At 44.1% G+C, this 26,948-nt stretch overlaps 1 protein-coding gene across 1 annotated transcript in view; it reads right to left on the bottom strand.

Annotated features, from left to right (window-relative positions):
• LOC124789412 overlaps nucleotides 1-24,726 on the bottom strand; it is a 34,162-nt gene extending 9,436 nt beyond the window's left edge. The window contains exons 1-2 of the mRNA XM_047256757.1: nucleotides 24,628-24,726; nucleotides 8,102-9,406 (exon numbers count right to left, since the gene is read on the bottom strand). Coding sequence (XP_047112713.1) covers nucleotides 8,102-9,406; nucleotides 24,628-24,642 — 1,320 coding nt within the window. The 5' untranslated portion in view covers nucleotides 24,643-24,726. The remainder of the gene's footprint in view (nucleotides 1-8,101; nucleotides 9,407-24,627) is intronic.
• Nucleotides 24,727-26,948: the final 2,222 nt, after the last annotated feature.

Below are 26,948 nucleotides of genomic sequence, written 5' to 3'. Positions count from 1 at the left end.
AGCCCCATAGTGCTCAGAGCCATTTGAATTATTTTTTATTTCACCCCACATCGGCAACTTGATGATGGAAACACCACACACATGCAGTCCCGAACGGAGGGATTTCCCGACCCGGCCGGAAATGAGCCAGGGGCGTCGTGATAGTCAGTAACGCTAATCGCACATCAGTGAGTCGGTGACTGCAGTACTCAAAGAACATCCGTAGTACAACACACGAGAAGAGAACAGACAAAACGCAACATACTGGACATATAACTATTCATTCTTATAATCTGTAATGATAGCATCGTATTGTGTCAGACATCACACATCGGGCATGTAAAGTAGACAATGAAGTGTTATTAGAAACAATATGTCCCAATAAGTCGTACTCGAAGCTGTTTAACAGGAATAGGAAATGCCTAATATGTTGTTGCTCTTTAAAACTGTGTGCCAGACCGGTATCTGAACCCGCCTTACTGTCTTCCGCCAACAATGATCAGGTACAACTTACAGATTTAATCTCTATCAGGAAGTTCAAGACGGTCCGCGCTCCTCTACAGAGTACGGATCACATGAGATTAGTGTCAGGTGATCTCGGGTTTCATTGCCTAGGCCCTAGGGTAACAAGTATTTGTCTTTGTCCGTCTTGTCTGGAACAGCTGAGGGCTGTATACCAGAAAGACATTCAGGGTTTGTATTTCCTAGGAAGGGTTCCTGGGATCGGAGACGAGATTATAAAAAAAAATTGCGCATCGGTTCAAATGGCTCCAAGCACTACAGGACTTAACATCTGAGGTCATCAGTCCCCTAGACTTAGAACGACTTAAACTAACTAACCTAAGGGCATCATACACATCCATTCCCTAGGCAGGATTCGAACGTGCTACCGTGGCAGCAGCGCGGTTTCGGACTGAAGCGCCTAGAACCACTCGGTCACAATAGCCGGCTTTGTGTATAGTAAGCCATGAGTGAACGATTCTCAGTGGTCAGATAGTCCAACACCAGTGTTTACAAGAATCTGGGTCACTGACTAAACAAGAATTATTTAGGTGGACAGAGATCTTATATTAGGAGGCGGAGATATCAGCGCAGCTGGAACTGGCGTTTGATAACAATGTGGGGTGTTGGCGAGATCTCTTACACACAAAAAAATCCTTTGTTTCCCAAAGAGATGCTATAAATCAGCTGTAGACGGTGTAGTGACTGTTTGGAGTGCTCGTTTTGCAATCCAGTCGTCGTATCTGGATCTTTTGAAAACAGTGCAATTGGTACAGGGCACTGGTTAGTGATATAGAAGAAGCGTCTACCTTACCCCTGTCTTTATGGCGAGAGTAAGGTTCGCAACCATTACATTGCATGATGCTGCAGCATTCATGGAAATTTTACTCGGTGACTTTCCGTCAATTACTACGAACTGTGACTTGTCTGACAAGAAATCACAGATCCAGTCGCATAACTGAGACGATATTCCATAAGCACGGAATTTCACTACGAGCCGCTTGTGTGGTACAGTGTCAAAAGCCTTCCGGATATCCAGAAATACGGAATCGATCTGAAATCCCTTGTCAATAGCACTCAGCACTTCATGTGAATAAAGAGCTAGTTGTGTTTCACGGGAACGATGTTTTCTAAACCCATGTTGACTGTGTGTCTATAGACCATTTTCTTCGAGGTAATTTATTACGTTCGAACAGAATATATGTTCTAAAATCCTGCTGCATATCGACGTTAACGATATGGTCATGTAATGTAGTGGATTACTCCTACTACCTTTTTCGAATATTGGTGTGACTTGCCCCACTATCCAGTCTTTGGGTACGTATCTTTCGTCGAGCGATTGGTTGTATATGATAAGTATGGAGCTAATGCATCAGCATACTCCGAAAGGAACGTAATTGGTATACAGTCTGGGCCAGAAGACTTGCTTTTATTAAGTGATTTAAATTGCTTCACTACTCCGAGGATATTTACCTCTACGTCACTCATGTTATCTGGAAATTGTCTCGCTCCATCAACAAACTTTTTGGAACAAGTCAGCAGAGCAATACCTGGCTCAAATGGATCAAATGGCTCTGAGCACTATGGGACTGAACATCTGTGGTCATCAGTCCCCTAGAACTTAGAACTACTTAAACCTAACTAACCTAAGGACAGCACACAACACCCAGTCATCACGAGGCAGGGAAAATCCCTGACCCCGCCGGGAATCGACCCCGGGAACCCGGGCGCGGGGCAATACCTCATGTGATCTGTATTACGCCAACACTTTCCTGGAAATTATTTTGCTCCACCAACAGACTTTGTGGAACAAGTCAGCAGAGCAATACCTCATGTGATCTGTGTTCCGCCATGACTTTCCTGGCTGACCTCACAATTTGTAGGCAGTTGGGCCAGCTTGCTACCAGCATGATTCTGATGTAAGGGGCACAAATTGGATGAGCCGCTATGGCAGAAGCGTTCGCACCAGCACTATAGCGACTGTGGTTACCACATGCCTGTCCCTTGCGCTTGCTGCCTTGACTCCTTACGTGAAGATACATGGCATATTTGATAGTTACACTGGAGCGAGCCCGTATAAACAATGGCCACTTCGCCCATGCAGTACCCGTTATCGACTGCTGCTTACACTGGAATCCCTCCATACCAGCCAGGTATGATGAACGATAGGAAAATTGCTAAATTACCAATCGAATAATCACCACAGTGATTGGAAAGCTTTATTGTAATTCGTTGTTGTACCATACAATTCAAAAATCCGTGAGAGTAAAGGTCTATCGCTATACAAAGTAGTGCATGACGCAAAATGTAATTGCTTTTTCAGATAATGAAACCTTTGGTGGGAGAAAATAGTGAGTCAGTTGGGAACTTCACAAGGCAGTACTGCACCTCTGCAGGCAAGGGTGTGAACATCTTGCAGAAACGACTTACGAAGGGAGAGGTGCTTTTATCCAGGCAGGAGGACACTGTTTTGACCAATCACCAGTGGCTATTGGGATTAACGTATGATGCTTGGGAAGTAAGAAACGATGTGCGAAACCTGGATGAAGATTTCCTCGGAATTATACTTGACATCCGGGAAGAATGGAATGTCAAGAGAGGTACACAATTAATACCTGGTGCAGCGTCTCTCTTGTGAGTGCCTCCAGGACCAATTACAGCAAGCTGAGGTAGATGGTTGCTGGAGGTAGATTGTTGAAGCTGTTATTTAGCACATTAGATGCTGATGACATGTATGGGACTCAACGACACGTTAATACAGATGCAGATAGAGGCGGAGGGTACCAGAACCCTGACGTAATGGCACACGACTCAGCTAGACAACCTGGGACAGGGAATATTGAATAATACCATAATGCTGCGGGGGTTAACAGTAGAGCAGGCAAATTATGTAACAACGACCTCCAGTTCTGTGAACCAAAATTTTAGTTCAATACAGGGCTTGTTCGAGATACTGGAAATTCGGTTGGTCTACCGATGATCTGCAACGCAGGCACTAAGTACAAGTCACTGTATGCCCGTCCCAGGCGATCCACACAGCCATAGCGACGTGTGAAATGAAAGTATTTTTAGCAGGAACAAAAGCAGAAGGATGGGCATGGAACATACTTACGAGCAAGGGCCACTTAATGGAGCAGAATGGTTAAAGCCAGGAAGCAGCGGTATATGAAAGGTACGTGTGACATTTCGGGGTCAAATTTCAGGTGCCAGCAACCGTATCAAGACTAAAATTCTGAACCTGGCGTATCAGCTAGTGCAGTTGCCAGACAGACGCTTGGAGTTACTTCCTGCTAAAAACCTGAGCTTTCTGAATATCATGGATCCCGACTTATACAGTCCTCTGGACAAGTCGTAGCAGAGTTGGAGGGTCATGTTAGTGCGCAGGAAATGCTGCTACACATACACCATACCGGTGTCACAGCAGCTACAAGCATAAAATCACAGTAACAAGCACATCCACTTCAAGTATCATCTTGGTTCTGATTCTGATTTGTGCGGCTTATACCTGTCTATCGCACAAAACCTCCCACCCTTTTAGGCTACCTGTCCACCGAATATTGAAAGAGTGGGTCACCCTAGAAAGCAAGTACTCATTGAGGAAACTAGCCATCAGACATGGGAAACTGGACTGGATTAGTGTAAGATCCGCTGGGAGGAAAAGAGTACATAAATGTAAAAATATAGAATTCAATGTTTAAGTAATTAACAGAGTTAATAGCAGTCTGCAATACAATGGACTGGATCTACTGAAAGGAGAAGGACTGTTGTCTAGTGGACTTCACAATCCGTGTCCAGATGGGCCAGTGTCCTGTCTGTGTAATTCTGATGCTTGGGACAGAGAAAAGCTGAGCCAGCTTAGCAAAAGCCTCTGGACTGGAACTACAGCGAGCGTGGTTACCTCATGCCAGAAGCCGATCCTTACCGCCTAGAATCCATTCCTGTAAAGGGTGTCTTTGGTGTGCAGCCTGCACTGGTGTTCCTCTTGCATCTATCCCACTGTCAGTTGCTGGATGGCCGCTACACTTAGGCCTAACAGCGTAGCCGGTCTACCTGCTTGACTTTTGGAACTGCGCTCCTGTTTTCTGCATGCGGCCAACGAGATATATGGGAAATGTGGCTTGTGCCACAGTACGTGACACTAAAGGTCTTATGAGTGCAAGTGGCCCTCTGTGGCTGGGAGAGTTACTATTTCAGAAAAATTTAATAATTTTTAATTGTGCATTACATGCAAGCATTAGATGACGCAATACAAAGGTAAGAAATTTAGTGGGCTATGCGTGGAGCCGAGCGATCGCGATGTATGGCGGGCCAGGCGACTAGTGTGACGTCACAAGTTCGTTGCGGGCCCTGTATTTATCGTTGCTTCTTTTTCTGTAGCTCCAGATGTGCTGACACCACACCACTCCAGTCTGGCGTCCTTGCAGTGGTGGCTGTCACCCAGTGTCACATGCTGAGCTGGCCAAGCACCGCCATTCAGGGTCAGCACTTCAGGGGCACTGCCTGCTTCGACTGTATGTATTCTGCTGACTGAATACGTTGCAGTTACCACTGAGTTTATGAATCCACAACAGCCAAGGAACTGTTTCTATGTACCTGCTGCCCAGTCAACCATTTTGCCCACTGATATTTCTCTCACACCCTGCAATGTGCTAAGACTGCATGGGCTTTGGCCATGGCCAAGTACGGGACACAGACTCATTCTGTGATGGCTCCGAGGTGACAGATGAGAAGAAACATTTCAAGATGACAGTAACACACTACCTTACGACGAAGAAAGAACTGCCATTATAATGTCGTGTTACCAGGCTGTAAATTAATAATTGTTACAAGAGAGCCCTATGAAATCTTCTCATCTCAGCTAGGTTGTGGACAAAACCGACAAAGAATGGGAAAAACCAGTGCTTGAACTAGTTTTTAAAACACGAAACTGAAGTAATCAACTATAAAGAGAACATTACTCTCATATGTCAAGCTCTCTGTAATTATCTGATATCATGCAACGGCAGTGACTGGGCAATCGTACAAGCTGACATCGTGGATGATTCAGAGTTCGGTCTGCAAGTACCGTTTAGTCAACAAAGCACGTCAACGGAATTGCGTGAAAATCCGGTATCAGTTCTCAAAGAAAATGACAGCAAATACCTCATCACTATCATCATCATTATCATCATCATCATCATAAACTGAAGGCTATGCCTTGTCGATTTAGCCACGTCCCTCTCACCATTGTCATCCTCTTCAATTCTTTATACGATTTTATCCCCATATTTTCTTCGATGTTATTAAAATACGTTGCCCTTGGCCTGCCCCTTGGTTTTTTCCCTAAAACTTTTCCTTCAAATACATTCTTTAGGAACTGATTGTGTCTCATTGTGTGCCCTATCATTTTTGCTTTTCTTCTACCTATATAATTTAGCAGCGTTATGTTCTCATTCACTTCTCTTAAGAACTGTTCATTACTTTTTCTATCTGTCCAGCTTGTTTTCGTCATTCTTATCCATATCCACATTTCCATTGCTTCCAGTCTCTTTTTCTCTGCCTTTCCCAGAGTCCACGCTTCACATCCGTATGTTAAGACACTCCAGACAAAAGTTTTGGCAAACTTTTTCCTACTTTCTAGGCCTATATGTTTGTCTGTTAGTCAATGCCTTTTATTTCGAAAAGCTTGCTTTGCCAAGGCTGTTCTTATCGTTATATCTATGATACATTTATTGTCGTCAGTGACTGTGTTCCCCATATAACAGAAGTTCTTAACCTGCTCTAGAACATCAGCTTCTGGTTTAATATTAACTTTACCATATTCCTCTGTCTTCCCTACTACCATAGTTTTTATTTTCTTCTTATTTATTGCCGGCCGGAGTGGCCGAGCGGTTCTAGGCGCTTCAGTCCGGAACCGCGCGACCGCTACGGTCCCGAGGTTCGAATCCTGACACGGGCATGGATGTGTGTGATGTCCTTAGGTTAGGTAGGTTTAAGTATTTCTACGTTCTAGGGGACTGATGACCTCAGATGCTAAGTCCCATAGTGCTCAGAGCCATTTGAACCATGTTTTTCTTATTTATTTTATGTTATTTATTTATTTAGACCATCAACATCTTCATAAACCAAACTAAACAGAAGAAGGAACTCTAGAAGAGTAAGGAAAATGGGGCTGAAACTCGACCTAATTAGGAACACTTTAATGTAAAGACAATTTGAATTAAGAACAATCTAGGATATTACCTGTCAATGACCCTGTCTGAAAGTCTATATACTTCAGAACCTCCGACATTACTACAAAAAAGGACACTGAAGAGACAGATAATAAGAATCATAAGTTTCTTGAAAAAATTCAGCGCCTAAGAAGGAACTACCCTTTGTTATAGCCAATCATATCCGTGGTTTTCCACTTCACTTATCGCTGATCCTCAGAAAGACTTTGTCTGTACCACTGTGCGTTACTTACTTTATGTACGAAGCCACTGCCCTCTACGTTACTTTTATGTGTTCGTTTGCATCGGTAGTCTCCAATTAAGATAATTTCTTGAAGGACCGTGACTGAAAATTCCCGATTGCTGTAAACAGAACTAAGAGCTGGCTCACAATAACCAATTCAGAAATATGAAAGCAATTAAGTGTAGCGAAATGAGGCCGTAGCCTGAAGACATTGTTTGAAAGACGATATTTCCGTTTACCATTCTCTATGTGTTATTTCAGTTTTGGCAGTCTTCAATACTTAAGCAGATAGGAATGTACAAACGTATACGGAATACACGAGAAAGTAAAGCACGAAACAACAGCAGGCCATAAACTACAACTGTGGTAACGTGCAGGTACTTTTAATCGTTTCCCATCATTGCACTTTATAAATCAATTTGTTATTGATAGGAACGAAAGTACGGGGTAATTCAGAAAGAAAGAACCGATTTCAGTTGTTTATTACCGGCAGACTATTAAAGATAGAAACACACTGCGCACGTCACTGTACAGAGGAAGGATCCAAGTTTCAGACACTATACTATACGCAACCAACAGCGCAGCTATGACAAAACTTTGAACCTTTCTCTATTCGTGGACATGTGCAGTATCTTTCTATCTTTTATAGTTTGTCTGTAACAAACAACTGAAATCTGTTCTTTTGTATCTGAGTCACCCTGTACATTATGTTCCAATTTTAAAAAAAATCCTGTTGCATAGATCTAAGTAAATACGTTACATTCCATCAATTCATACAGCAGCTCAGAACAACGACTGGCATTTAAAGTGAAGGAATGAACGCTTTCTGAAGAAGTAGCAAACGATACAACTAACCGAGCAGATAACTTCTCTACTCTTGGTCGCTCGTATGCATACAGAATTAAAATGCTGCTGAACAAAGTAAAATCATATGGTAGCTACGATATCAGTATTTGAAGCACTTGAAAATTGCTTAATGATGAAGTACAATAATAGCACGTCATCATATATAGCGACTTCTAAGAGAGAAAGACGTCTTTGAAATGTTAAGTATGTTATCGATTGACTAATTAAGATCACAAGTTAACTTCTTTGACTATTTTCGAAAATAGATTACGTGTGTATTCTCTGCAGAAGACAAAGCAATTACAATTTGACTATGGTAGGTGAGAGGTTAGTGCAATACCTGACTGATGTCATCCAGTGATGGCTGTTGTGGAAAAATGGCGAAATTCGAGGGTCCGCCAACGAGGACAGGACCTTGAGCCGTGTTGACGACATTTCCAAGTGGCACAGTATCGCTATACAGGAGTACACTGGCACTATTGACTAGAACACTGTTGGAGCGGCTAGTTACTGGAGCTACGGAAGTGGGAATGTTTCCAGGAACACTGTGAGAAGGATTGTTCATAAGGAAAGCAATATTTTTCAGAGGACAAGTTTCGGGGCTACTGTTGGGGAAACCAGACGAGACAGTGTTAATGGGAATATGGCTTTGAGGATTGCCTGTGACACTGTTGACTGGGAGACTGTGAAAAAATTTTACTTGGCTGCTAGTGGAGGGTAAAGTCGAAAACGGGTTTTTAGAGAAGAATTTGGGACTGACAGTTTTGGCGAGGAATTCGCTGAAGGGATTACTTACAAGAAAATCAGTATTGCCGTTGTTGGTGGGAAAATTAGCAGAGCCACTTTTCAAAGGTAAACCAGCAGTGCTGGGAGCATTTGAAGTGGGGATACTGACAGGGAAGAAAACAAGGGTACAATGAGTGGGGAAACTGTTGGGAGTAGAAGCATCTGGGAGATCTGGACTGACGTCAACAGACTGACTTTTGGGCTGGCTGCTGGAATGGACAGCACCGCTGTTGACAGTTAAGCTGGCAGGAGAAGTACCAGTCGAAAGTTTGTTAGCACCATCATCCTTCGAAGAAACCTCAGTAAGAATATTGTAAAGGGAACTGCCAGAGGCTCCTTCAGATGAGGTATCAGTCTGGAAATTAGTTATAGGACTGCTGACAGTAGTGGCACTGGCAGGTGAATGAGAAATGGGACTGTCAGCAGGAAGGCCAACATGAGGGCTGTCTATTCGTATTTTAAAAGTAGTTGAAGCATCTGCAGTGTTAGTAGTTGGTGAGTCTTGATATCGACTTAGAGGATCAGGTAGAGGCAACAGGGTTCCAAAAGGAAGACCGATGTGGGGATTGTCAACGAACCGAGTGCCGGTGGAGTTATTGCCACTGTCACTGATGGGAAAACTGTCAGGTAGTATGGGATTGGCGAGCCTGGACTTTTTGAAAGTGCCTCGTACAGGGTTATGGAGGCTTCTGAGGATTCGAACTATGTTTTTGCCATCAACATTTGCCTCTTGGATGGCATTGTTGTTTGTCCTCACTGTTGGCGCCTTTGAGGATGCAGCGTCTGGAATGGTTCCTTGGACAGCCTCCAGCGAGCCAGGCCTGGCCACTGCAGCTGTGATCACTGCGCTCAGGAGCACCTGCACAAGAACAGGTCACTAAATTACTCTCCACAGAACATGACGTGCATGACATGCAAACTAAAGTGGCGAATAAAAATTTCTACCTAGGCCATGATTCGAACCCAGGTCTCCTGCTCTCATTTTTTTTCTCTGACCACTTTTTACTCTTTTTTGTTTATTTATTTAGTTATTTTTTTGAAAAATGAGAAGGTAATACAAACTTTGTTTATAAGCAAACAACACACCAAATCAGCATAACATCAGAAAATGCATTGGCGAAAACTGCCTGTTCCTGTTAAGGATATAGAAGGTAGGGATGATGGGATATAAATAGATGGAGGTCACCTGTGGCTCAATGGCAGGGTTCGCAGCTCGTGGTCTCGCAGTCGCGTTCTAGCTTCCTGAGCACGGGGTCCCGGGTTCTATTCCTAGTGGGGTCATGGATTTTCACCTGCCTCGAGATGACTGGGTGTTTGTGTTGTCCTCAGCATTTCATCATCATTCATGTAAGTGGCGAGATTGGACCGAGCAAAGGTTGGGAATTTGTGCAGGTACTGCTAACCGCGCAGTTGAGCACCCTACAAACCAAACATCATCATCATCATCATCATCATCATTATGAGCAATGGCAGGGCAGGGGCATGGATTGGGCAGTGGTCGACCTCACAAGGCCTTGCCACAGCGTTCCCAGCACCACCAACCAACCAGAAAACGACGAGAAGGGGCAGTCAGGAAAGGATATACTTAACTGTAGCCATAAAATTTCATTATATGACACACTAGTGGTAGGCAGGGGAGACGTGAATGGAAAAGGACAGTACAATGTCAGGTGAGGCGCCCGCTTGGGGCTTCAAATAACATGAGCGTGTGGTAGCGCAATACCCCACGAAGGTATCTGACGAGATAGCCACGGTGGTGTGGACGTCGTTCAATCACTGTATGCTCATTCTGTGGGACCGTCCAAAGACCAAGCCACGAATTGTCCCCGACTCCATCAAGGTAGGTGACTGTCCATCCTTTGACCCAGACTACGCATGAGTCTTGGCTGCAGGGGAACACACGTCCTCCAGGCGAATGAAAGCGTACTATAGGACCATGGATGGAGGGGCGTGAATGAAACAGGCGGCCATTTTCCGTCCCAGTGTCCAGTCTTCAAGAACACTAGCGCAGATCAGGCGATTGCTGTCATCATCCAGCAAATGACAGATTGAGCATGAAAGACTGTCCTTTAAACCAATCACATTTATATTTTAAAATAAGTTAAGTCTTGATCACAACACTTATGTCTCAATAACATAGGTGACCGGTTTCAGTTATATTTATATAACCATCTTCAGACCCATGGCTTCCTTGGAGGATGGTAGGCGGAGCTCTCCTCAGCTGCTACGAAGTCCACTGATCAGTTGACTTCGCAGCAGCTGAGGAGAGCTCCGCCTACCATCCTCCAAGGAAGCCATGGTCAACTGATCAGTTGACTTCGCAGCAGCTGAGGAGAGCTCCGCCTACCATCCTCCAAGGAAGCCATGGGTCTGAAGATGGCTATATAAATATAACCGAAACCGGTCACCTATGTTATTGAGACATAAGTGTTGTGATCAAGACTGAACTTTAGTTAAAATAAATACTCTATTGATTACTATTTCCAAAAATGTTTACCAAAATTGCGCAATCACATTTAAACGAATTTTCCACAGACGACGTGATACCATCTCGCTCAGACAGTGGTGGGAGGTGTTGCTAATGAAAGTTGCGCCACACAAGTGTCCACCTCTTTAATGGATACTTAATCTCAACGTTGCAAGGTACACCACGTAGTAACTGCATGTAGGAATTCTTTGGACATAGGGGGGGGGGGGGGGGGGGGAGAGATGTGCATACATGGGAGGCCAGTGTGGACATAGCTGAAGTCCACAAAAAGGACAACAGACGGATGCGCAAATAGAGGCGCAACATATTCTACTAACACAGGTGGTGAGCTGGAGGATGACGTGTACATGTCCAAGAGTTGTCACGTGAGTTAATTCCCATTGACAGACCACTGTTTGTTCATGCTGTTCAGACAGAAGGCCACCGCACGACACCGGACGTTGGCGAGCCCAAGTCCCCCGCCTTTCTGGGGTAGGGTGAGTGTTTCATATCTTACCAGCCATCAGGAAGAACCCAACGCGGCCTGCTGACTGCGACCAATTGCCGGCGACCTCGAGAGGACCTGGACTATTATACACCAGCTTGGAAACCGTGTACGTTCAGATATTCCACACACTGCAAAGCATCAAGGCAAATAGGCGATGTTGCCGAACGGTCGTACAGGTGACATTGAGGACGCACCAGAAGTTGACGGCGGTGGTGCGACAGCTGATAGACATAAATACAGTGCCAAGGTATTGTAATCTCTGGACGCAAGGGTAGAGGCGTCAATTCTTCTGTAGCGAGTCTTCGGACAGTTGACATCACTGCAGATTTGGCAACACCCATAGCACTGTCTACGAGATCCCATACGTAGATATCAGATCTGGTACACTTTTGCTCTCTTCCCGTGACCGTACCAGCAGCAACAGGTCGTCTGTGTAGGCACGACAGTGGAATGTGTATTGCTGCAGGGTGAATCCTGACAAGTGCGTCACGAGACTCCCAGTAAGTGGCTCCAGTGCGAGAAAGTAAAGGTGCATTGATAGCGGGCATCCCTGACGCAAGGAACAGCAGATCGGCACCGGTCCGGCGATACGACCATTAACCTCGTCAAAGGAGTGTGTGCTGTCGTAGAGACGTCGCATGGTACCAATGATGGGGGTCGGGAAGCCCATCCGCTCAATGACAGCAAAGAGGTAATCATGTCGCATCCGATCAAAAGCATTGTCAAAATCGACGGCCGCTAAAGCTGCATGGAGATTGGACGTAGATGCTATAACAATGACATCTCGACAATCACCAATGGCTGTCTGGGCACTGAAGAGTCCACCTGACGTTTTTTGTTCCGTGGATAGTATACTCGGAAGGATCTGATGGCATAGCGTGGCCAAAAACGTGCAAATATCTTGTAGTCGGCATTGAGTAAGGTAAGGGGGCAGTAGTGGGCAACTAGATTCCACTGTGATGGCCTGTGAACTGGGATGATGACGCCTTCGACAAATGATGGTGGAACCGTGGCGGCTGTAGTCAACAGTTCATGGAACATTGCAGTCACCTTTGGCGCCACCAAATCCTTGAAAGCCCGATAAAATTCCGCAGGGAGACCATCCGTACCAGGCACGTTTCGCTATCTTGAAGTCATCGCGGGTGATGTCCTCCATCATGGTTTCAACTTCGATGCCCTAGATGGTGCGAGTGATGTGGGACAAAACCGGCTCCAAGTCATGAATTTCACGTTGCTTGTACTGATAAATGTGGCGCAAGTGTTCCACAAAGTCAGCGACGATATGGGCCTGGTTGGCGGCTCCATGCCCTCCGCAACTAACGAGCTCCGAGACCAATTGTTGCCCACAGTGCTTCCTGTCAGTCCCGATGTGGTGAAGTGAGGGGTCTTCCTGCCACGTCGTATCTTGACGGCGAGTCCTCACGACCACTCCCTCAATCTGTGACGAGTGAGGGCAATTATGTGAGTTCACGAAGCAACTGAAGTACAAGTCCTTTGTATGGTGGTTCTATGCAGACAGTTCCCTGCCAAACTGCATCAAGACTCGCCGTATTGCAGGCTTGGCGCATTACAACCGCCAAGCTATCGTCGTCACATATGCCGGAAGCTGACGTTCGTACACTGCCCAAACTTCCGCTACATGCCGCTGACAGAATTGGTTGAGTGTGTGGTGTTTACTTTCCGCGGCACACGACTGCGCCGTGGAAGGACAATTTACAGAGGTCAGGGAATGCCAAGGTCCAATGTTCTGCATCTTCGATAGCATCGACGGAAAAGCTATAAAGGCGAGTCGCACAGAGGCCCGTCTGATAAGCATAGCCTTGTGCATCGCCATGCTGAATCTCCCATGTGTCACAGAGGGGAAGGTCGTTGACGACAAACCACAGTTCCTAGCAAGGGTTGAGCTGTAGCTCCTTCCGATGTCAAACACAATTGAAGTCGCCGCCAGCCATACAGTGTTTGTAGCGGTCTAGAAAGAGGGGATTGATCTCCTCTGAGTAAATTCGAGGTCTGTCTCTTCTATGGCCAGAGCAAGACAGCGCCTACACATTTACAATGCGGGTGTCCATCATGGTAAATTCCATACCTCTCGCGGATGGCGGGTACATGACATCTTCAACTGATATGCTCTCACGAACATAAGTGGCTGCTCCGCCTCCAAGGACGCCACCAGGAGAGGCGTAACCGGCCACATCCGGCAGGTTGGCACCTCCTGAAGCAACACGACGTCAGTGTCTGAAGCCCAAATCATTTCCTGCAGAGTTTGGAGTTTCACCTGTCTGAAGCCCAAATCATTTCCTGCAGAGGTTGGAGTTTCACCTGGGTACTAATGTTGTTGATATTAATTGTAGCCACTCGGTACGTTTGAAGCTGTGGTTTCAAAAACCCTTAAGAACTTCAATATTTCATATAAATTTTTTGAAAGAAGATATAGCGCTCGGTTTAGTGTTATTTTGTAGGGGAACACATAAAGTTTTTTTTTACCTTAAACTAGGGATGTTGTATGTGGCATCCGTTGGCTATCCTGCACACGTCCTGTCGAAAGCCAATTTCTTCCCAAACTCGCTATAGCATTGTAGGTGTAACTAGCTCATTGGAGGCGTAAATTCGTGCTCTAAGTTCAGGTAGAGGAGCCGGCAGAGGAGGTACAAATGCGATATTTTTGATGAATACCCATAAAAAAATAGAGAGGCGTCAGGTCTGGGGAACGTGGGGGCCGAGCAATTGGCTCATCACGGCAAACCCATTGACCTGGAAAGCGGTAACTGAGAAAATCCCGGACGTCAGCCAAGTAGTCTGATGGTGCACCATCATGCATGAAGGAAACATTTCGTTCCTTGTCATCCTCGTCGATCTGTGGTATCACAAATTGTTGTAACGTAGCCGGGTACATTACCCCGTTGATGGTTCTCTCCCGGAAAGAAAAGGGGCCGTACACCTTGTTTTTAATCAATGCACAAAATACGTATATTTTAGGGCTATCACGAACCTATTACAATGTTTGATGTGGATTTTCACTGCCACAGATCCTACAGTTGTGTGGGTTAACTCAGATTCTTCAAACCAAAACACACAGCTAGCACGCTCGGGTACACTAAAGTCTGCCGCGCGGAATGGCCGCGCGGTTTGAGGCGCAATTTCACGGATTGCGCGGCCCCTCCCGCCCCCCTTATAACAGCCGTGTACCGCAGGTCTCTGGAGGAACGGAGGGTTCCAAATGATTGGAAAAGAGCACAGATAGTTCCAGTTTTCAAGAAGGGTCGTCGAGCAGATGCCCAAAACTATAGGCCTATATCGCTGACATCGATCTGTTGTAGAATTTTAGAACATGTTTTTTTCTAGCGTGTCATGTCATTTCTGGAAACCCAGAATCTACTCTGTAAGAATCAACATGGATTTCGGAACCAGCGATCGTGTGAGACCCAACTCGCTTTATTTGTTCATGAGATGCAGAAAATATTAGATACAGGCTCCCAGGTAGAAGCCATTTTCCTTGACTTCTGGAAGGCGCCTGATAAACAAAGTAAGAGCCTACGGAATATCAGACCAGCTGTGTGGCTGGATTGAAGAGTTTTTAGCAAACAGAACACAGCATGTTGTTCTCAACGGAGAGACGTCTACAGACGTTAAAGTAACCTCTGGCGTGCCACAGCGGAGTGTTATGGGACCATTGCTTTTCACAATATATATAAATAACCTAGTAGATAGTGTCGTAAGTCTCATGCGGCTTTCCGCGGATGATGCAGTAGTATACAGAGAAGTTGCAGCGTTAGAAAACTGCAGCGAAATGCAGGAAGATCTGCAGAGGATATGCACTTGGTGCAAGGAGTGGCAACTGACCCTTAACATAGTCAAATGTAATGTATTGCGAATACATAGAAATCAGGATCCTTTATTGTATGATTATATGATAGCGGAACAAACACTGGTAGCAGTTACTTCTGTAAAATATCCGGGAGTATGCGTACGAAACGATTTGAAGTGGAATGATCATATAAAAATAATTGTTGGTAAGGCGGGTGCCAGGTTGAGATTCATTGGGAGAGTCCTTAGAAAATGTAGTCCATCAACAAAGGAGGTGGCTTATAAAACACTCGTTCAACCTGTACTTGAGTATTGCTCATCAGTGTGGGATCCGTACCAGATCGGGTTCACAGAGGAGATAGAGAAGATCCAAAGAAGAGCGGCGCGTTCCGTCACAGGGTTATTTGGTAAGCGTGATAGCGTTACGGAGATGTTTAGCAAACTCAAGTGGCAGACTCTGCAAGAGAGGCGCTCTGCATCGCGGTGTAGCTTGCTCGCCAGGTTTCGAGAGGGTGCGTTTCTGGATGAGGTATCGAATATATTGCTTCCCCCTACTTATACCTCCCGAGGAGATCACGAATGTAAAATTAGAGAGATTCGAGCGCGCACGGAGGCTTTGCGACAGTCGTTCTTCCCGCGAACCGTACGCGACTGGAACAGTAAAGGGAGGTAATGATATTGGCACGTAAAGTGCCCTCCGCCACACACCGTTGGGTGGCTTGCGGAGTATAAATGTATATGTAGATGCAGAAGTCCGAGTCCTCTCTCGGGCATGGGTGTGTGTGTTGTTCTTAGCATAAGTTAGTTTAAGTAGTGTGTAAGTCTAGCGACCGATACCTCAGCAGTTTGTCCCTAAGGAATGACACACAGTGAAGGCAGTCATCGTTAACGCAACTGCCGCTAGTGCTCCTTACGGTGCGATTCGGCACTAGCGAAGTACGCTAGAGAAAATTTTATGTACTTTCCTACAAATTGACACTACAAACGTTCTACAGTGATAGTATCGACAAACTGGCCTGGCATTGGGAGAAATTTCTTTGTCGCCAGGGTAAATGTGTTGAGAAATAAAGGCGTAAACATTAAAAATAAGGATGTGGAACGTAAGTAAAGCTTTTTATTTAAGAAACTTTAAGAGGTTTCACATAAAAAAATTGGCTGGCATTTCTTTCCAGCACGACTTTGTATAAAAAATAATTTCTCGGAGTATATGAAAAATAAGTAACAATAATAACGTCGAGATGATGGCATTACATAATTTAATTTAGTAAGTAGTAACAGAGTAATCGTACAAGGAGCGTACTAAGGCTAAAGAAACTTACAGTTACTGAGACAGTTGTAATTATGTGTAAACCAAAGAAAATTTAAAATGGAGGGCTGCTAGCGATAGCTGGTCTTGAATGGAAAGTTTATCTACACACTTCAAGTAGAAAAAACAGCAGGGAGGCAGTTTCAAATGACATAGCGAGACAGACATGGCGCTATCCATCAGTAGAAGGAGGAACTAAACAGGCGGAGGAGAACACACAACTGAAACCTTTTCAGAAGGTACTAGTGTGGTGAATGGAAGTCTTACTTGCTACTCCAGAAAATATATACGTCCTTACTGTACTAACTCTGTAATATATGACGGACGAAATGCCACGCAGATGGGATACAATATCAAACCAGTGACTGTAACAGTACGATGGTGTGCGATGGGGCCTCAGACGAGTACGTACAGTCGGCTAGAATTTCAAATGACCTCCGGAAGAGTTTGAATCATCGAGAGTTCGTTTAAAAAAAAAAGTATGACTGATCAAATACAAATCAAGTGTCGAACTACGAGAATCCTTTCGCGAAACAGAGTTAAAAATGTTAGTGTAGTTTGAATATCATTCGGACTCTCTTACAAAGCAAGAACTACTGTTTACGTTAAAGTTTACTTTTTCCGTTTCATGAAATTTAATGTATTTTAACACGAAAGACAATTGCACATAAAATTTGCGAAAATACTGAAGAAAATGTCAGTTTTATTTTACAAAGAAATCAGTGAACTATTTCTGCTTGAATAACTTCTAGCGTTCTTTTCCAAACCCGTTTTCTGTTGTGACCTTAGTCGAAAAATACGTCACCCTCTACTTGCGTTCCGAGGATGTACATGCACAGAGTTTGCAATGACGACTTTTTGCTCTTTTACAGTCACAGTCTTATTCTTCTTCATCTTAAAAAAGATGGAACCGGGTCCGTTTCCGCCATTCCAATGATACGTTTTAATCAGTCTGACATCTCTGCTTCAGCACTGCTAACAGCGCGGGTGGCGAAATCATGAAAGTTTTCGCTACATCCTTTCTTTTTCACCCCACATTCCAGTGTGTCAACAGCCTGTTTCTTTTCTGCGAGAGTCGAGAACGTGTATTTCTAAGAAGACATGTCTGCAACTATTTTACGTATCGTACTCTAGTAGATTATGCATTTTTGCGTAACTAAAGATGTGTCGCCGCGCGAAGGGGCCGCGTGGTTAAAGGCGGCATGTGAGTGATTTCGTGGCCCCTCCCACCGGATATTCGAGTTCTACCTCGGGCATGGGTGTGTGTGTGTGTGTTGTTCTTAGCATAAGTAAGTTTAAGTAGTGTGTGAGTCTAGGGACTGATGACCTCAGCAGTTTGGTCCCTTAGGAATTCACACACATTAGAACATTTTGAAAGAAGTGTCACGAAGAACTGAACGTCGAAAAAACAAGGAAACGGTTCTTACTATCAGGTGTTAGATAGCGGCCAACTTGCAAGTCTACAGTGTACGTGGACGGCAGGTTATGACTATTGCTTCGATTTATATCGCATATACGAAAATGCGTATGATGTCTTCCTACTGGCGTGGACTGGGCGGTTTTTTAGGTTAGAGGGTATCGGGAAAACACAAGATGGACTTCAGTCACAAAGGGTGCAGACTGAACACAGGAAGAACACAGATACAGGAGCCATTGGTGTAACAGTTGTAAATTGTCGTAGCTGTGTTGGGAAAGTACCAGAGCTTCAAGCGCTAATAGAAAGCACTGATGCTCAAATCGTTATAGGCACTGAGAGCTGAAGCCGGATATAACCTCAGCCGAAATTTTTGCTAAGAAACTAACGGTGTTCCGAAAAGATAGGCTAAACACGGTTGGCGGTGGCGCGTTTGTTGCTGTTAGAAGTAGTTTAACTTGTCGCGAAATTGAAGTAGATCCTTCCTGTGAGTTAGCATGGGCAGAGGTCATTGTTGGCAACCGGAATAAAATAATTGGATCCTTTTACCGACCTCCCAGTTCAGATGATGCAGTTGCTGATCATTTCTCCCGTCGTTCTTTCCGGTTGTGGTAGATCCATTGGATATTGTCCACTGTAACTTTCGCCTACCCTTGCGTAGTATCGTTGGAGTGGTACGCAACGATTTTCTTCCATCGGTTGTGAACGTGTAGCTCAATGCGTTGCACTGTCCTCTTCGCGACCTGTCTTTCCATTGTCAGGTATTGGTTCGGTCTCTTGTCTGGCTAATCTTGCTGCTTCATTGCACGATCCAAACTGTCTTGAAAGATACATTTGTGGTTCCGCATGTGTTTGTGATGACGTTTGTTCATCAAGAATTTCGAAACGTGTTTGTTGCTGTGCAGGCTGTCTGATTTCACGTATGTTATTTTCCGCCTGTGATTGGAATCGAAAATGCATGATATCTTCGTTAATTGCTTGTTTTTCCGGTGCTGTTACAGATACGGATGTGGTTGCAGACTCAGTGCTTTTTCGATCCTGTTCAGTACGCTCTTCAATGGTTTGCAACAACTCTGTTCGCAATTTCTGAAATTGTCGCTTCGTTTGCGCTCTTATTTTGACTATGCAGTTATCATATCTTTTCAGCGCTGCTTTTGTGATACGTTTGTGTAACACACTGTTTTCAACAACTTCACGCGCTGTACCTGCTGCTTGTCTAGTAATTACGTTTATCTGTTTCTCTAGTTTCTTGACTTCTGCCTGGGCATTGTTACGTAATGTTTTGATCTCGTCCTGAATGTCATTACGCAATGTGTGTACGTCCACTTGTACCTTGTCAATGTCTGTTCTCAATTGATTGTACCCTGTTATTAAGTTTCCTATCACTTCTCGAGATTCTTTTGCCTCGTCTTCAATATGAGTTAGCTGTAACTGAATTTTTTTGTTTTGTTCTTTAATCGCACGCATTTGTCTCGTGGTTTCTGCATTTTGTTTCGTCATTTCTGCATTCTGAATTTTAATCTGGTTCGCAATTTCTTTATTTTGTCTTGTCATGGTTTCCGTCATTAATTGTAATAATTCTGCCAGATTGGTGGGTCCTATTGCGTTTTCTTCCGACGTCCTACGCTCTGTGTTTTCACCCAAGTGTTGGTTCGCAACCGATTGCATTGAACTGTGCGGTGACACGTTTCTGCTCGAATTCCTTGTACTCTGTGGTGATGGAGCTCTGATTACTTGTACTATGGGTTCTACGTATTCAAGACGCAAGTTAGAATTCTCATCGACTGTCTCTCTACTTTCCTGCTCCTCTGTCGTATGCTGACTTTGGTTTTCTGTGCCTTGGCGTACATTATCCTCGTTATGGTGTGTTATATGTCCTATTTCTCGCGATACTGCATCGTCTGTTGTACTGTCCTCTATTCTCTGTCCATCTTCATGCTGGGTCTCTACCTCAATTCGGTCAAGGTCTCCATCTGCCATTGCTAATCTTTCCTAATACTTTATTTTCTGTTTTAAAAGCAATTCACGCGCCCTACTTCGAGTCAACATGCGCTCATACGATCTCACGTGTTTCATGAACTTTTTGTTCACACGATTTGACAATCCATTCACTTACTTGTTGGGTCAGAACCAACTTGTCAACGATGTATCCGCCACCTGTCCGCTTGCATTGAGGAGAAAACTTAATTCTTACAATATTAAACTTCATAACTTAATTATGCTGTTGTCTCTGCTAGAATGTCTATCTATTGAATACTTTATTACTATCTATCGCTGCAGCTACTGTTTTCGACTATTTATAACGTTCAAAAAATTTTTTTTATTACGAAAATTTTTCAACAGGATATTTTTCTGACCTAGTTAGGCATGTGGTCGACCTTCAGTCATGGTATTTTACCATCCTGGCAGGGTCGCCATATTCTAACATTCTGCATGGTGTCTGTTTGTTCTAAGTCGTGTATCCCTACCACTTTCGCGCAACGACGCTCTTAGCATGTTTTTTAGTGAATTGACTAGTTTGAACCTGGGACATGTTGCTGGTAAGGAGACGGCAGGCCACACATAACATGTAGAATTCAGAACAGTTCAGTGAGACTAGTGATGATATAGCCAAATACTTAATGATTTCAGCGTCAGCTCCACTGCACTCCCTGTAAAAGAATCTTAATACTAACTAAATTTAGTGGAAGGGGCTCAAAGCTTTCCTATTTTTAGTTAGCTGGTAAAATAACGTCGAAAAAGCAGTTAAGTTTACCATTGGAAATTTTATTCTACTCACAAAACATTGTTTATAAATTGCGCTATTGATAAAAGGAAATGTTTTAATACAGGATGGTAAAAACCAACTGCGTTCAACAAAAACGTGAACGAATATTCCCTGAGTGGGTTTCCAAGTTCTACAATGGATCGAAGGATGACCTATGCCATATCACATCTATAATCTAGGTTTAAATTAAGTTTCACAAAAGAGAAAATTGTCAAAATGGTCTACAGTGTCCCTCAATTATCTTTAATTACCTATCTAACTTGTCGTAAATTACAGTGGCTGATGTGGCTTCTCAATAACTATATAACAGAAAAATCATCGCGATTCTGATTTTTACTTCAAGTGGCAAATGTGAATGCCATGAGCTTTAATTGACGATCGACACTAGTATTACACAAAAAGGGGGTGTAACAGATGAGACTTCTGCAGTTCTAAGTGAAGCTTTATGCGCTGTTATGCGGCATCGCGTGCGTTCATTACCTTGTCGGTGTTCGTCAGGGGGCGGCGGGCAGCACAGCTCCGCTCACCTCGCCGTCTCCGAAGCAACTCTCTCCTAACTTCTCCTGACTACAATTTACCGAAGTTGGTTTAAAAAAACTATCTGGCTGTGTTTTCATCTGACCAATCAGGGTCTCAATGTTAACCTTAAGCTCCGCCTACAAAAATTCTGTCTATCCAATGAGAAACGTTATACTTTTCGTGGTGGGGCAATGTTTTTAAACTTTGCAACGTAACAGAGACGCGAAAAAGTCTTACGCTAAAAACTTGCGGGTGGTGTGGCCCTTTCTGTGTTATCATAATATCTATACTGTTCTTCTGGAGGGCTCTAGCTTTTAACATGGGCTGGGGGGGGGGGGGGGGGTCCTAACGTACCAGAGACGCAAAAAAGTCTCACGCTAAAACTTGCGGGTGGTGTGGTCCTAGCAGTTAGCTGGCGACGTGGGTGTCCGTCCGTCCCTTATCGTAGGGCCTTCCAGCTTAACACGGTTCTGCTCTCGGCTTCTGTTCTCGTTTCTCCCCTTGGAACTGCGTCTGTCTCACGGTGGGAAGGTATGACATGCATTTAGGCATTCTTGTGTTAGTCTGTGGTATTCCATTTGCTCACTCGTTACTCGTATTACTTTCGTTAATTTAATGTCACGATTTATTCGGAGCTATGTGACATACTACTGGATTTGCTTATCAAGTCAGGGTTTTCATGGAAGGTGTTGGGTTTGCCCGACACATTACATCATACCCGACTCATACGATAATAGTTGATGGCGACTTTAATTTACCCTCGATATGTTGGCAAACATACATGTTTAATTACGGAGGTATGCATAAAATATCATCCGAAATCGTGCTAACCCATTCTCTGAAAATTATTTCGAGCAGTTAGTTAATGACCCCACGCGAATAGTAAACGGTTGTGAAAACACACTTGACATCTTAGCAACAAACAATCCTGAATTAATAACCAGCATCAAAACCGATATAGGGATTAATGAACACAGGGTTGTCGTAGAGAGACTGAGTATTGTAATCCCAAAATCCTCGAAAAATAAGCGAAAAATGTACCTATTCAAAAAAGCAGATAAAAATTCACTTGACGCCTTCCTGAGAGACAGTCTACACTCATTACAAATTAATTATATAAGTGTAGACCAGATATGGCTTAAATTCAAAGAAATAGTATCAGTAGCAATTGAGAGGTTTATACCAAATAAACTAACAAACGACGGAGCTGATCCTCCTTGGTACACAAAACGGGTTAGATCACTGTTTCAGAAACAAAGAAACAAACATACCAAATTTTAACAGACCCAAAATCCCCAAGATTGGCGATCCTTTACAGAAGCTGGAAACTTATCGCGGAGTTAAATGCGAGACGCCTATAACAGTTTCCACAACGAATCTTTGTCTCGAAACCTGGCAGAAAATCCAAAGATTCTGGTCGTATGTGAAGTATGTTAGCGGCAAGAAACAGTCAGTGCCTTCTCTGCGTGATAGTAATGGAGATACTATCGAAGACAGTGCTGCCAAAGCAGATTTACTAAACACAACCTTCCGAAATGCCTTCACAAAAGAAGATGAAGTGAATACTCCAGAATTCGAATCGAGAACAGCTGCCAATATGAGTAACGTAGAAGTAAATATCCTCGGAGTAGTGAAGCAACTCAAATCAGTTAATAAAAGCAAGTGTTCTGGTCCAGAATGTATACCAATTAGGTTCCTTTCGGAGTATGGTGATCATTGGCTCCATACTTAACAATCATATACAATCGTTCGCTCGAAGAAAGATCCGTACCCAAAGACTCGAAAGTTGTAAAGGTCACACCAATATTCAAGAAAGGTAGTGGGAGTAACCCACTACATTACAGGCCTATATCGTTAACGTCAATATGCAGCAGGATTTTAGAACATATATTGTGTTCCAACATTATGAATTACCTAGAAGGAAACAGTCTGTTGACACACAGTCAACATTGGTTTAGAAAACATCGTTCGCATGAAACACAACTAACTCTTTTTTCACATGAAGTGCTAAGTGATATTGACAAGGGATTTCAGATCGATTCCGTACTTCTGGATTTCCGGAACGGTTTGGACACTGTACCACACAAGCGACTAATAGTAAAATTGCGTGCTTGTGGAATATCGTCTCAGTCATGTGATGGGATTTGCGATTTACTGTCAGAGAGGTCACAGTTCGTAGTAATTGACGGAAAGTCATAGAGTAAAACGGAAGTGATTTCAGGCGTTCCCCAAGGTAGTGTTGTAGGCCCTTTGCTGTTCCTTATTTGGGAGACAATATGAACAGTCGTCTTAGGTTGTCTGCAGATGACGCTGTCTTTTATCCACTAATAAAGTCATCAGAAGATCAAAACAAACTGAAAACGATTTAGAAGAAATATCGAAATGGTGGGTAAAGTGACAGTTGACCTTAAATAACGAAAAGTGTGGGGTCATCCACATGAGTACTAAAAGGAACTCGTTAAACTTCGGTTACACGATAAATCAGGTTTAATCTAAAAGCCGTAAATTGAACTAAATACCTAACAACTCAAATTGGAAAGAACACATAGGAAATGCTGTGGGGAAGGCTAACCAGAGACTGCGTTTTATTGGCAGGACACTTAGAAAATGTAACAGACCTGCTAAGGAGACTGCCTACACTACGCTTGTCCGCCCTCTTTTAGAATACTGCTGCGCGGTGTGGGATCGTTACCGGGTAGGACTGACGGAATACATCGAAAAAGTTCAAAGAAAGGCAGCACGTTTTTTATTATCGCGAAATATGGGAGGGAGTGTCACAGAAATGATACAGGATTTGGGGTGGAAATGATTAAAAGAAAGGCGTTTTTCATTGCGGCGGAATGTTCTCACGAAATTCCAATGACCAACTTTCTCCTCCGAATGCGAAAATATTTTGTTGACACCGACCTTCATAGCGCGGAACGATCACCACGATAAAATAAGGGAAATCAGAGCTCGTACGGAAAGGTATAGGTGCTCATTCTTTCCACGCGCTGTACGAGATTGGAATAACAGAGAATTGTGAAGGTGGTTCGATGAACCCTCTGCCAGGCACTTAAATGTGATTCGCAGAGTATCTATGTAGATGTAGATACTGTTGAGGTTTTTTCAAGAGACCACGTAACTTTTTCGATTTATTGAGACGGTTCGATTTATCAAGGTTCGAGCTAGCGAGAGTCGACCTATACTGAGAGGCGAGCTGCGCCGAGAAAGCTGACACCGCCGGTGGGCGGCAGAAACAATGGATGAGCTGAGTGGCGACTCCCGACGCCCTAGCGTGCCCGCGGCTACTCACCAGTATTGTCTTCATGGCTGTCCGTGGCTGTGGCCGCGGCCGGACTGCTTGCCGCTGCCGGTGTCCGTTTCGTCCCTCGCGCCCCACCGCGACCGCCGAGAGGGAAGTGAGGGCTTAAATAGGCGACAGTAGACGCGCATCCGCCGCTCGCCCCTCCACACCACAAGCGACCCCGTGCCGTGCCATCACACACGGCAACTGCAGTGCCATCTACTCGAGGTACTCGAGGTCAAGTACGTAGAAAAATCCTATTCAGGGCAGCGTAATTATCGTAATTCGATTGTCACGCTGTTAAGATTGGTTGTCCTCCGTTTATGTTTCCCTCTCTTGTGTCTCCTCATTCCTGTCTTGTACCACTGCAACACATCCTTGTCCTCCTTCTTCTTCTCTCTGTCCTGTCTGATGCGGACAGCCATGAATTCCATTCCTATGCTAAACCCTTCATCTCAAAGGAACACTTCCACAATACTTCAGTCATCTGTTGTATATAGTCCATTGATCGTGACCGGGCCAAATATCTCACAAAATAAGCGTCAAACAAAAAAACTTCAAAGAACGCAACTTGAAGGGGGAAACCAGATGGTGCTATGGTTGGCCCGCTACATGGCGCTGCCATAGGTCAAACGGATATCAACTGGTTATTTTAAAATAGGAACCCCGATTTTTATTACATATTCGTGTAGTACGTAAAGAAATTTGAATGTTTTAGTTGGACCACTTTTTTCACGTTGTCATAAATGGCGCTGTAATAGTCACAAATATATGGCTCACAATTTTAGACAAACAGTTGGTAACAGGTAGGTTTTTTAAGTTAAATTACAGAACGTAGATACGTTTGAACATTTTATTTCGGTTGTTCCAATGTGATATATGTACCTTTGTGAACTTATCATTTCTGAGAAAGCACGCTGTTACAGCGTGATTACCTGTAAATACCAAATTAATGCAATGAAAGCTCAAAATGATGTCCGTCAACCTCAATGCATTTGGCAATACGTGTAACGACAGTCCTCTCAACAGCGAGTAGTTCGCCTTCCGTAATGTTCGCACATGCATTGACAATGCGCTGACGCATGTTGTCAGGGGTTGTCAGTGGATCACGATAGCAAATATCCTTCAACTTTCCCCTCAGAAAGAAATCCGGGGACGTCAGATCCGGTGAACGTGCGAGCCATCGTATTGTGCTTCGACGACCAATCCACCTGTCATGAAATATGCTATTCAGTAATGGTTCCACCGCACGCGAGCTATGTGCCGGACATCCATCATGTTGGAATTACATCGCCATTCTGCCATACAGTGAAACAGCTTGTAGTAATATCGGTAGAACATTACGTAGGAAATCAGCATACATTCCACCATTTAGACTGCCATCTATAAAATGGGGGCCAATTACCCTTCCTCCCATAATGCCGCATCATACATTAACCCGCCAAGGTCGTTGATGTTCCACTTGTCGCAGCCATCGTGGATTTTCCGTTGTCCAACAGTGCATATTATGCGGCGAACGGTCCGGACACTTGGATGATGTCGTCCAGGATACCGAGCAGCATACATAGCACACGCCCGTTGGGCATTTTGATCACACTACCCATACATCAACACGATATCGACCTTTTCCGCAATTTGTAAATGGTCCATTTTAACACGGGTAATGTATCACTAGGCAAATATCGTCTGCACTGGTGGAATGTTCCGTGATACCATGTAATTTGTAAGTAAGCTGTTTAGGTTTTTTTATTGGGAACGCCACGTAGCGCTCTGTATGAAAATCACTGGCTGTGCTGCGTGCAGTCTGTGGCTGGTTTGCATTGTTGTTGGCCATTGTAGTGTTGGGCAGCTGGATGTTAACAGCGCGTAGCGTTGCGCAGTTGGAGGTGAGCCGCCAGCAGTGGTGGATGTGGGGAAGTGAGATGGCGGATTGTTCAGAGCAGATGATCTGGACGTGTGTCCATCAGAGACAGTACATTTGTAATACTGGATGTCATGAACTGCTATATATATATTATGACTTTTGAACACTATTAAGCTAAATACATTGTTTGTTCTTATCAAAATCGTTCACTTGCTAACTATGCCTATCATTAATTAGTGCCTTCAGTAGTTTGAATCTTTTATTTAGCTGGCAGTACTGGCGCTCGCTGTATTGCAAGAGTTAGAGTAACGAAGATTTTTGTAAGGTAAGTGATTTGTGAAACGTATAGGTTAATTTAGTCAGGCCATTCTCTTGTAGGGATTATTGAATGTCAGATTGCGTTGCGCTAAAAAATATTGTGTGTCAGTTTAAGCACAGTCATGTATAATTTTTCTAAGGGGACGTT

The sequence above is a fragment of the Schistocerca piceifrons genome, chromosome 3 (assembly GCF_021461385.2).
Source record: "Schistocerca piceifrons isolate TAMUIC-IGC-003096 chromosome 3, iqSchPice1.1, whole genome shotgun sequence".
NCBI classification, from domain to species: Eukaryota; Metazoa; Arthropoda; class Insecta; order Orthoptera; family Acrididae; genus Schistocerca; species Schistocerca piceifrons.
The sequence above is the reverse complement of the archived record's forward strand: the minus strand, read 5'-3'. Positions and strand labels throughout refer to the sequence as shown.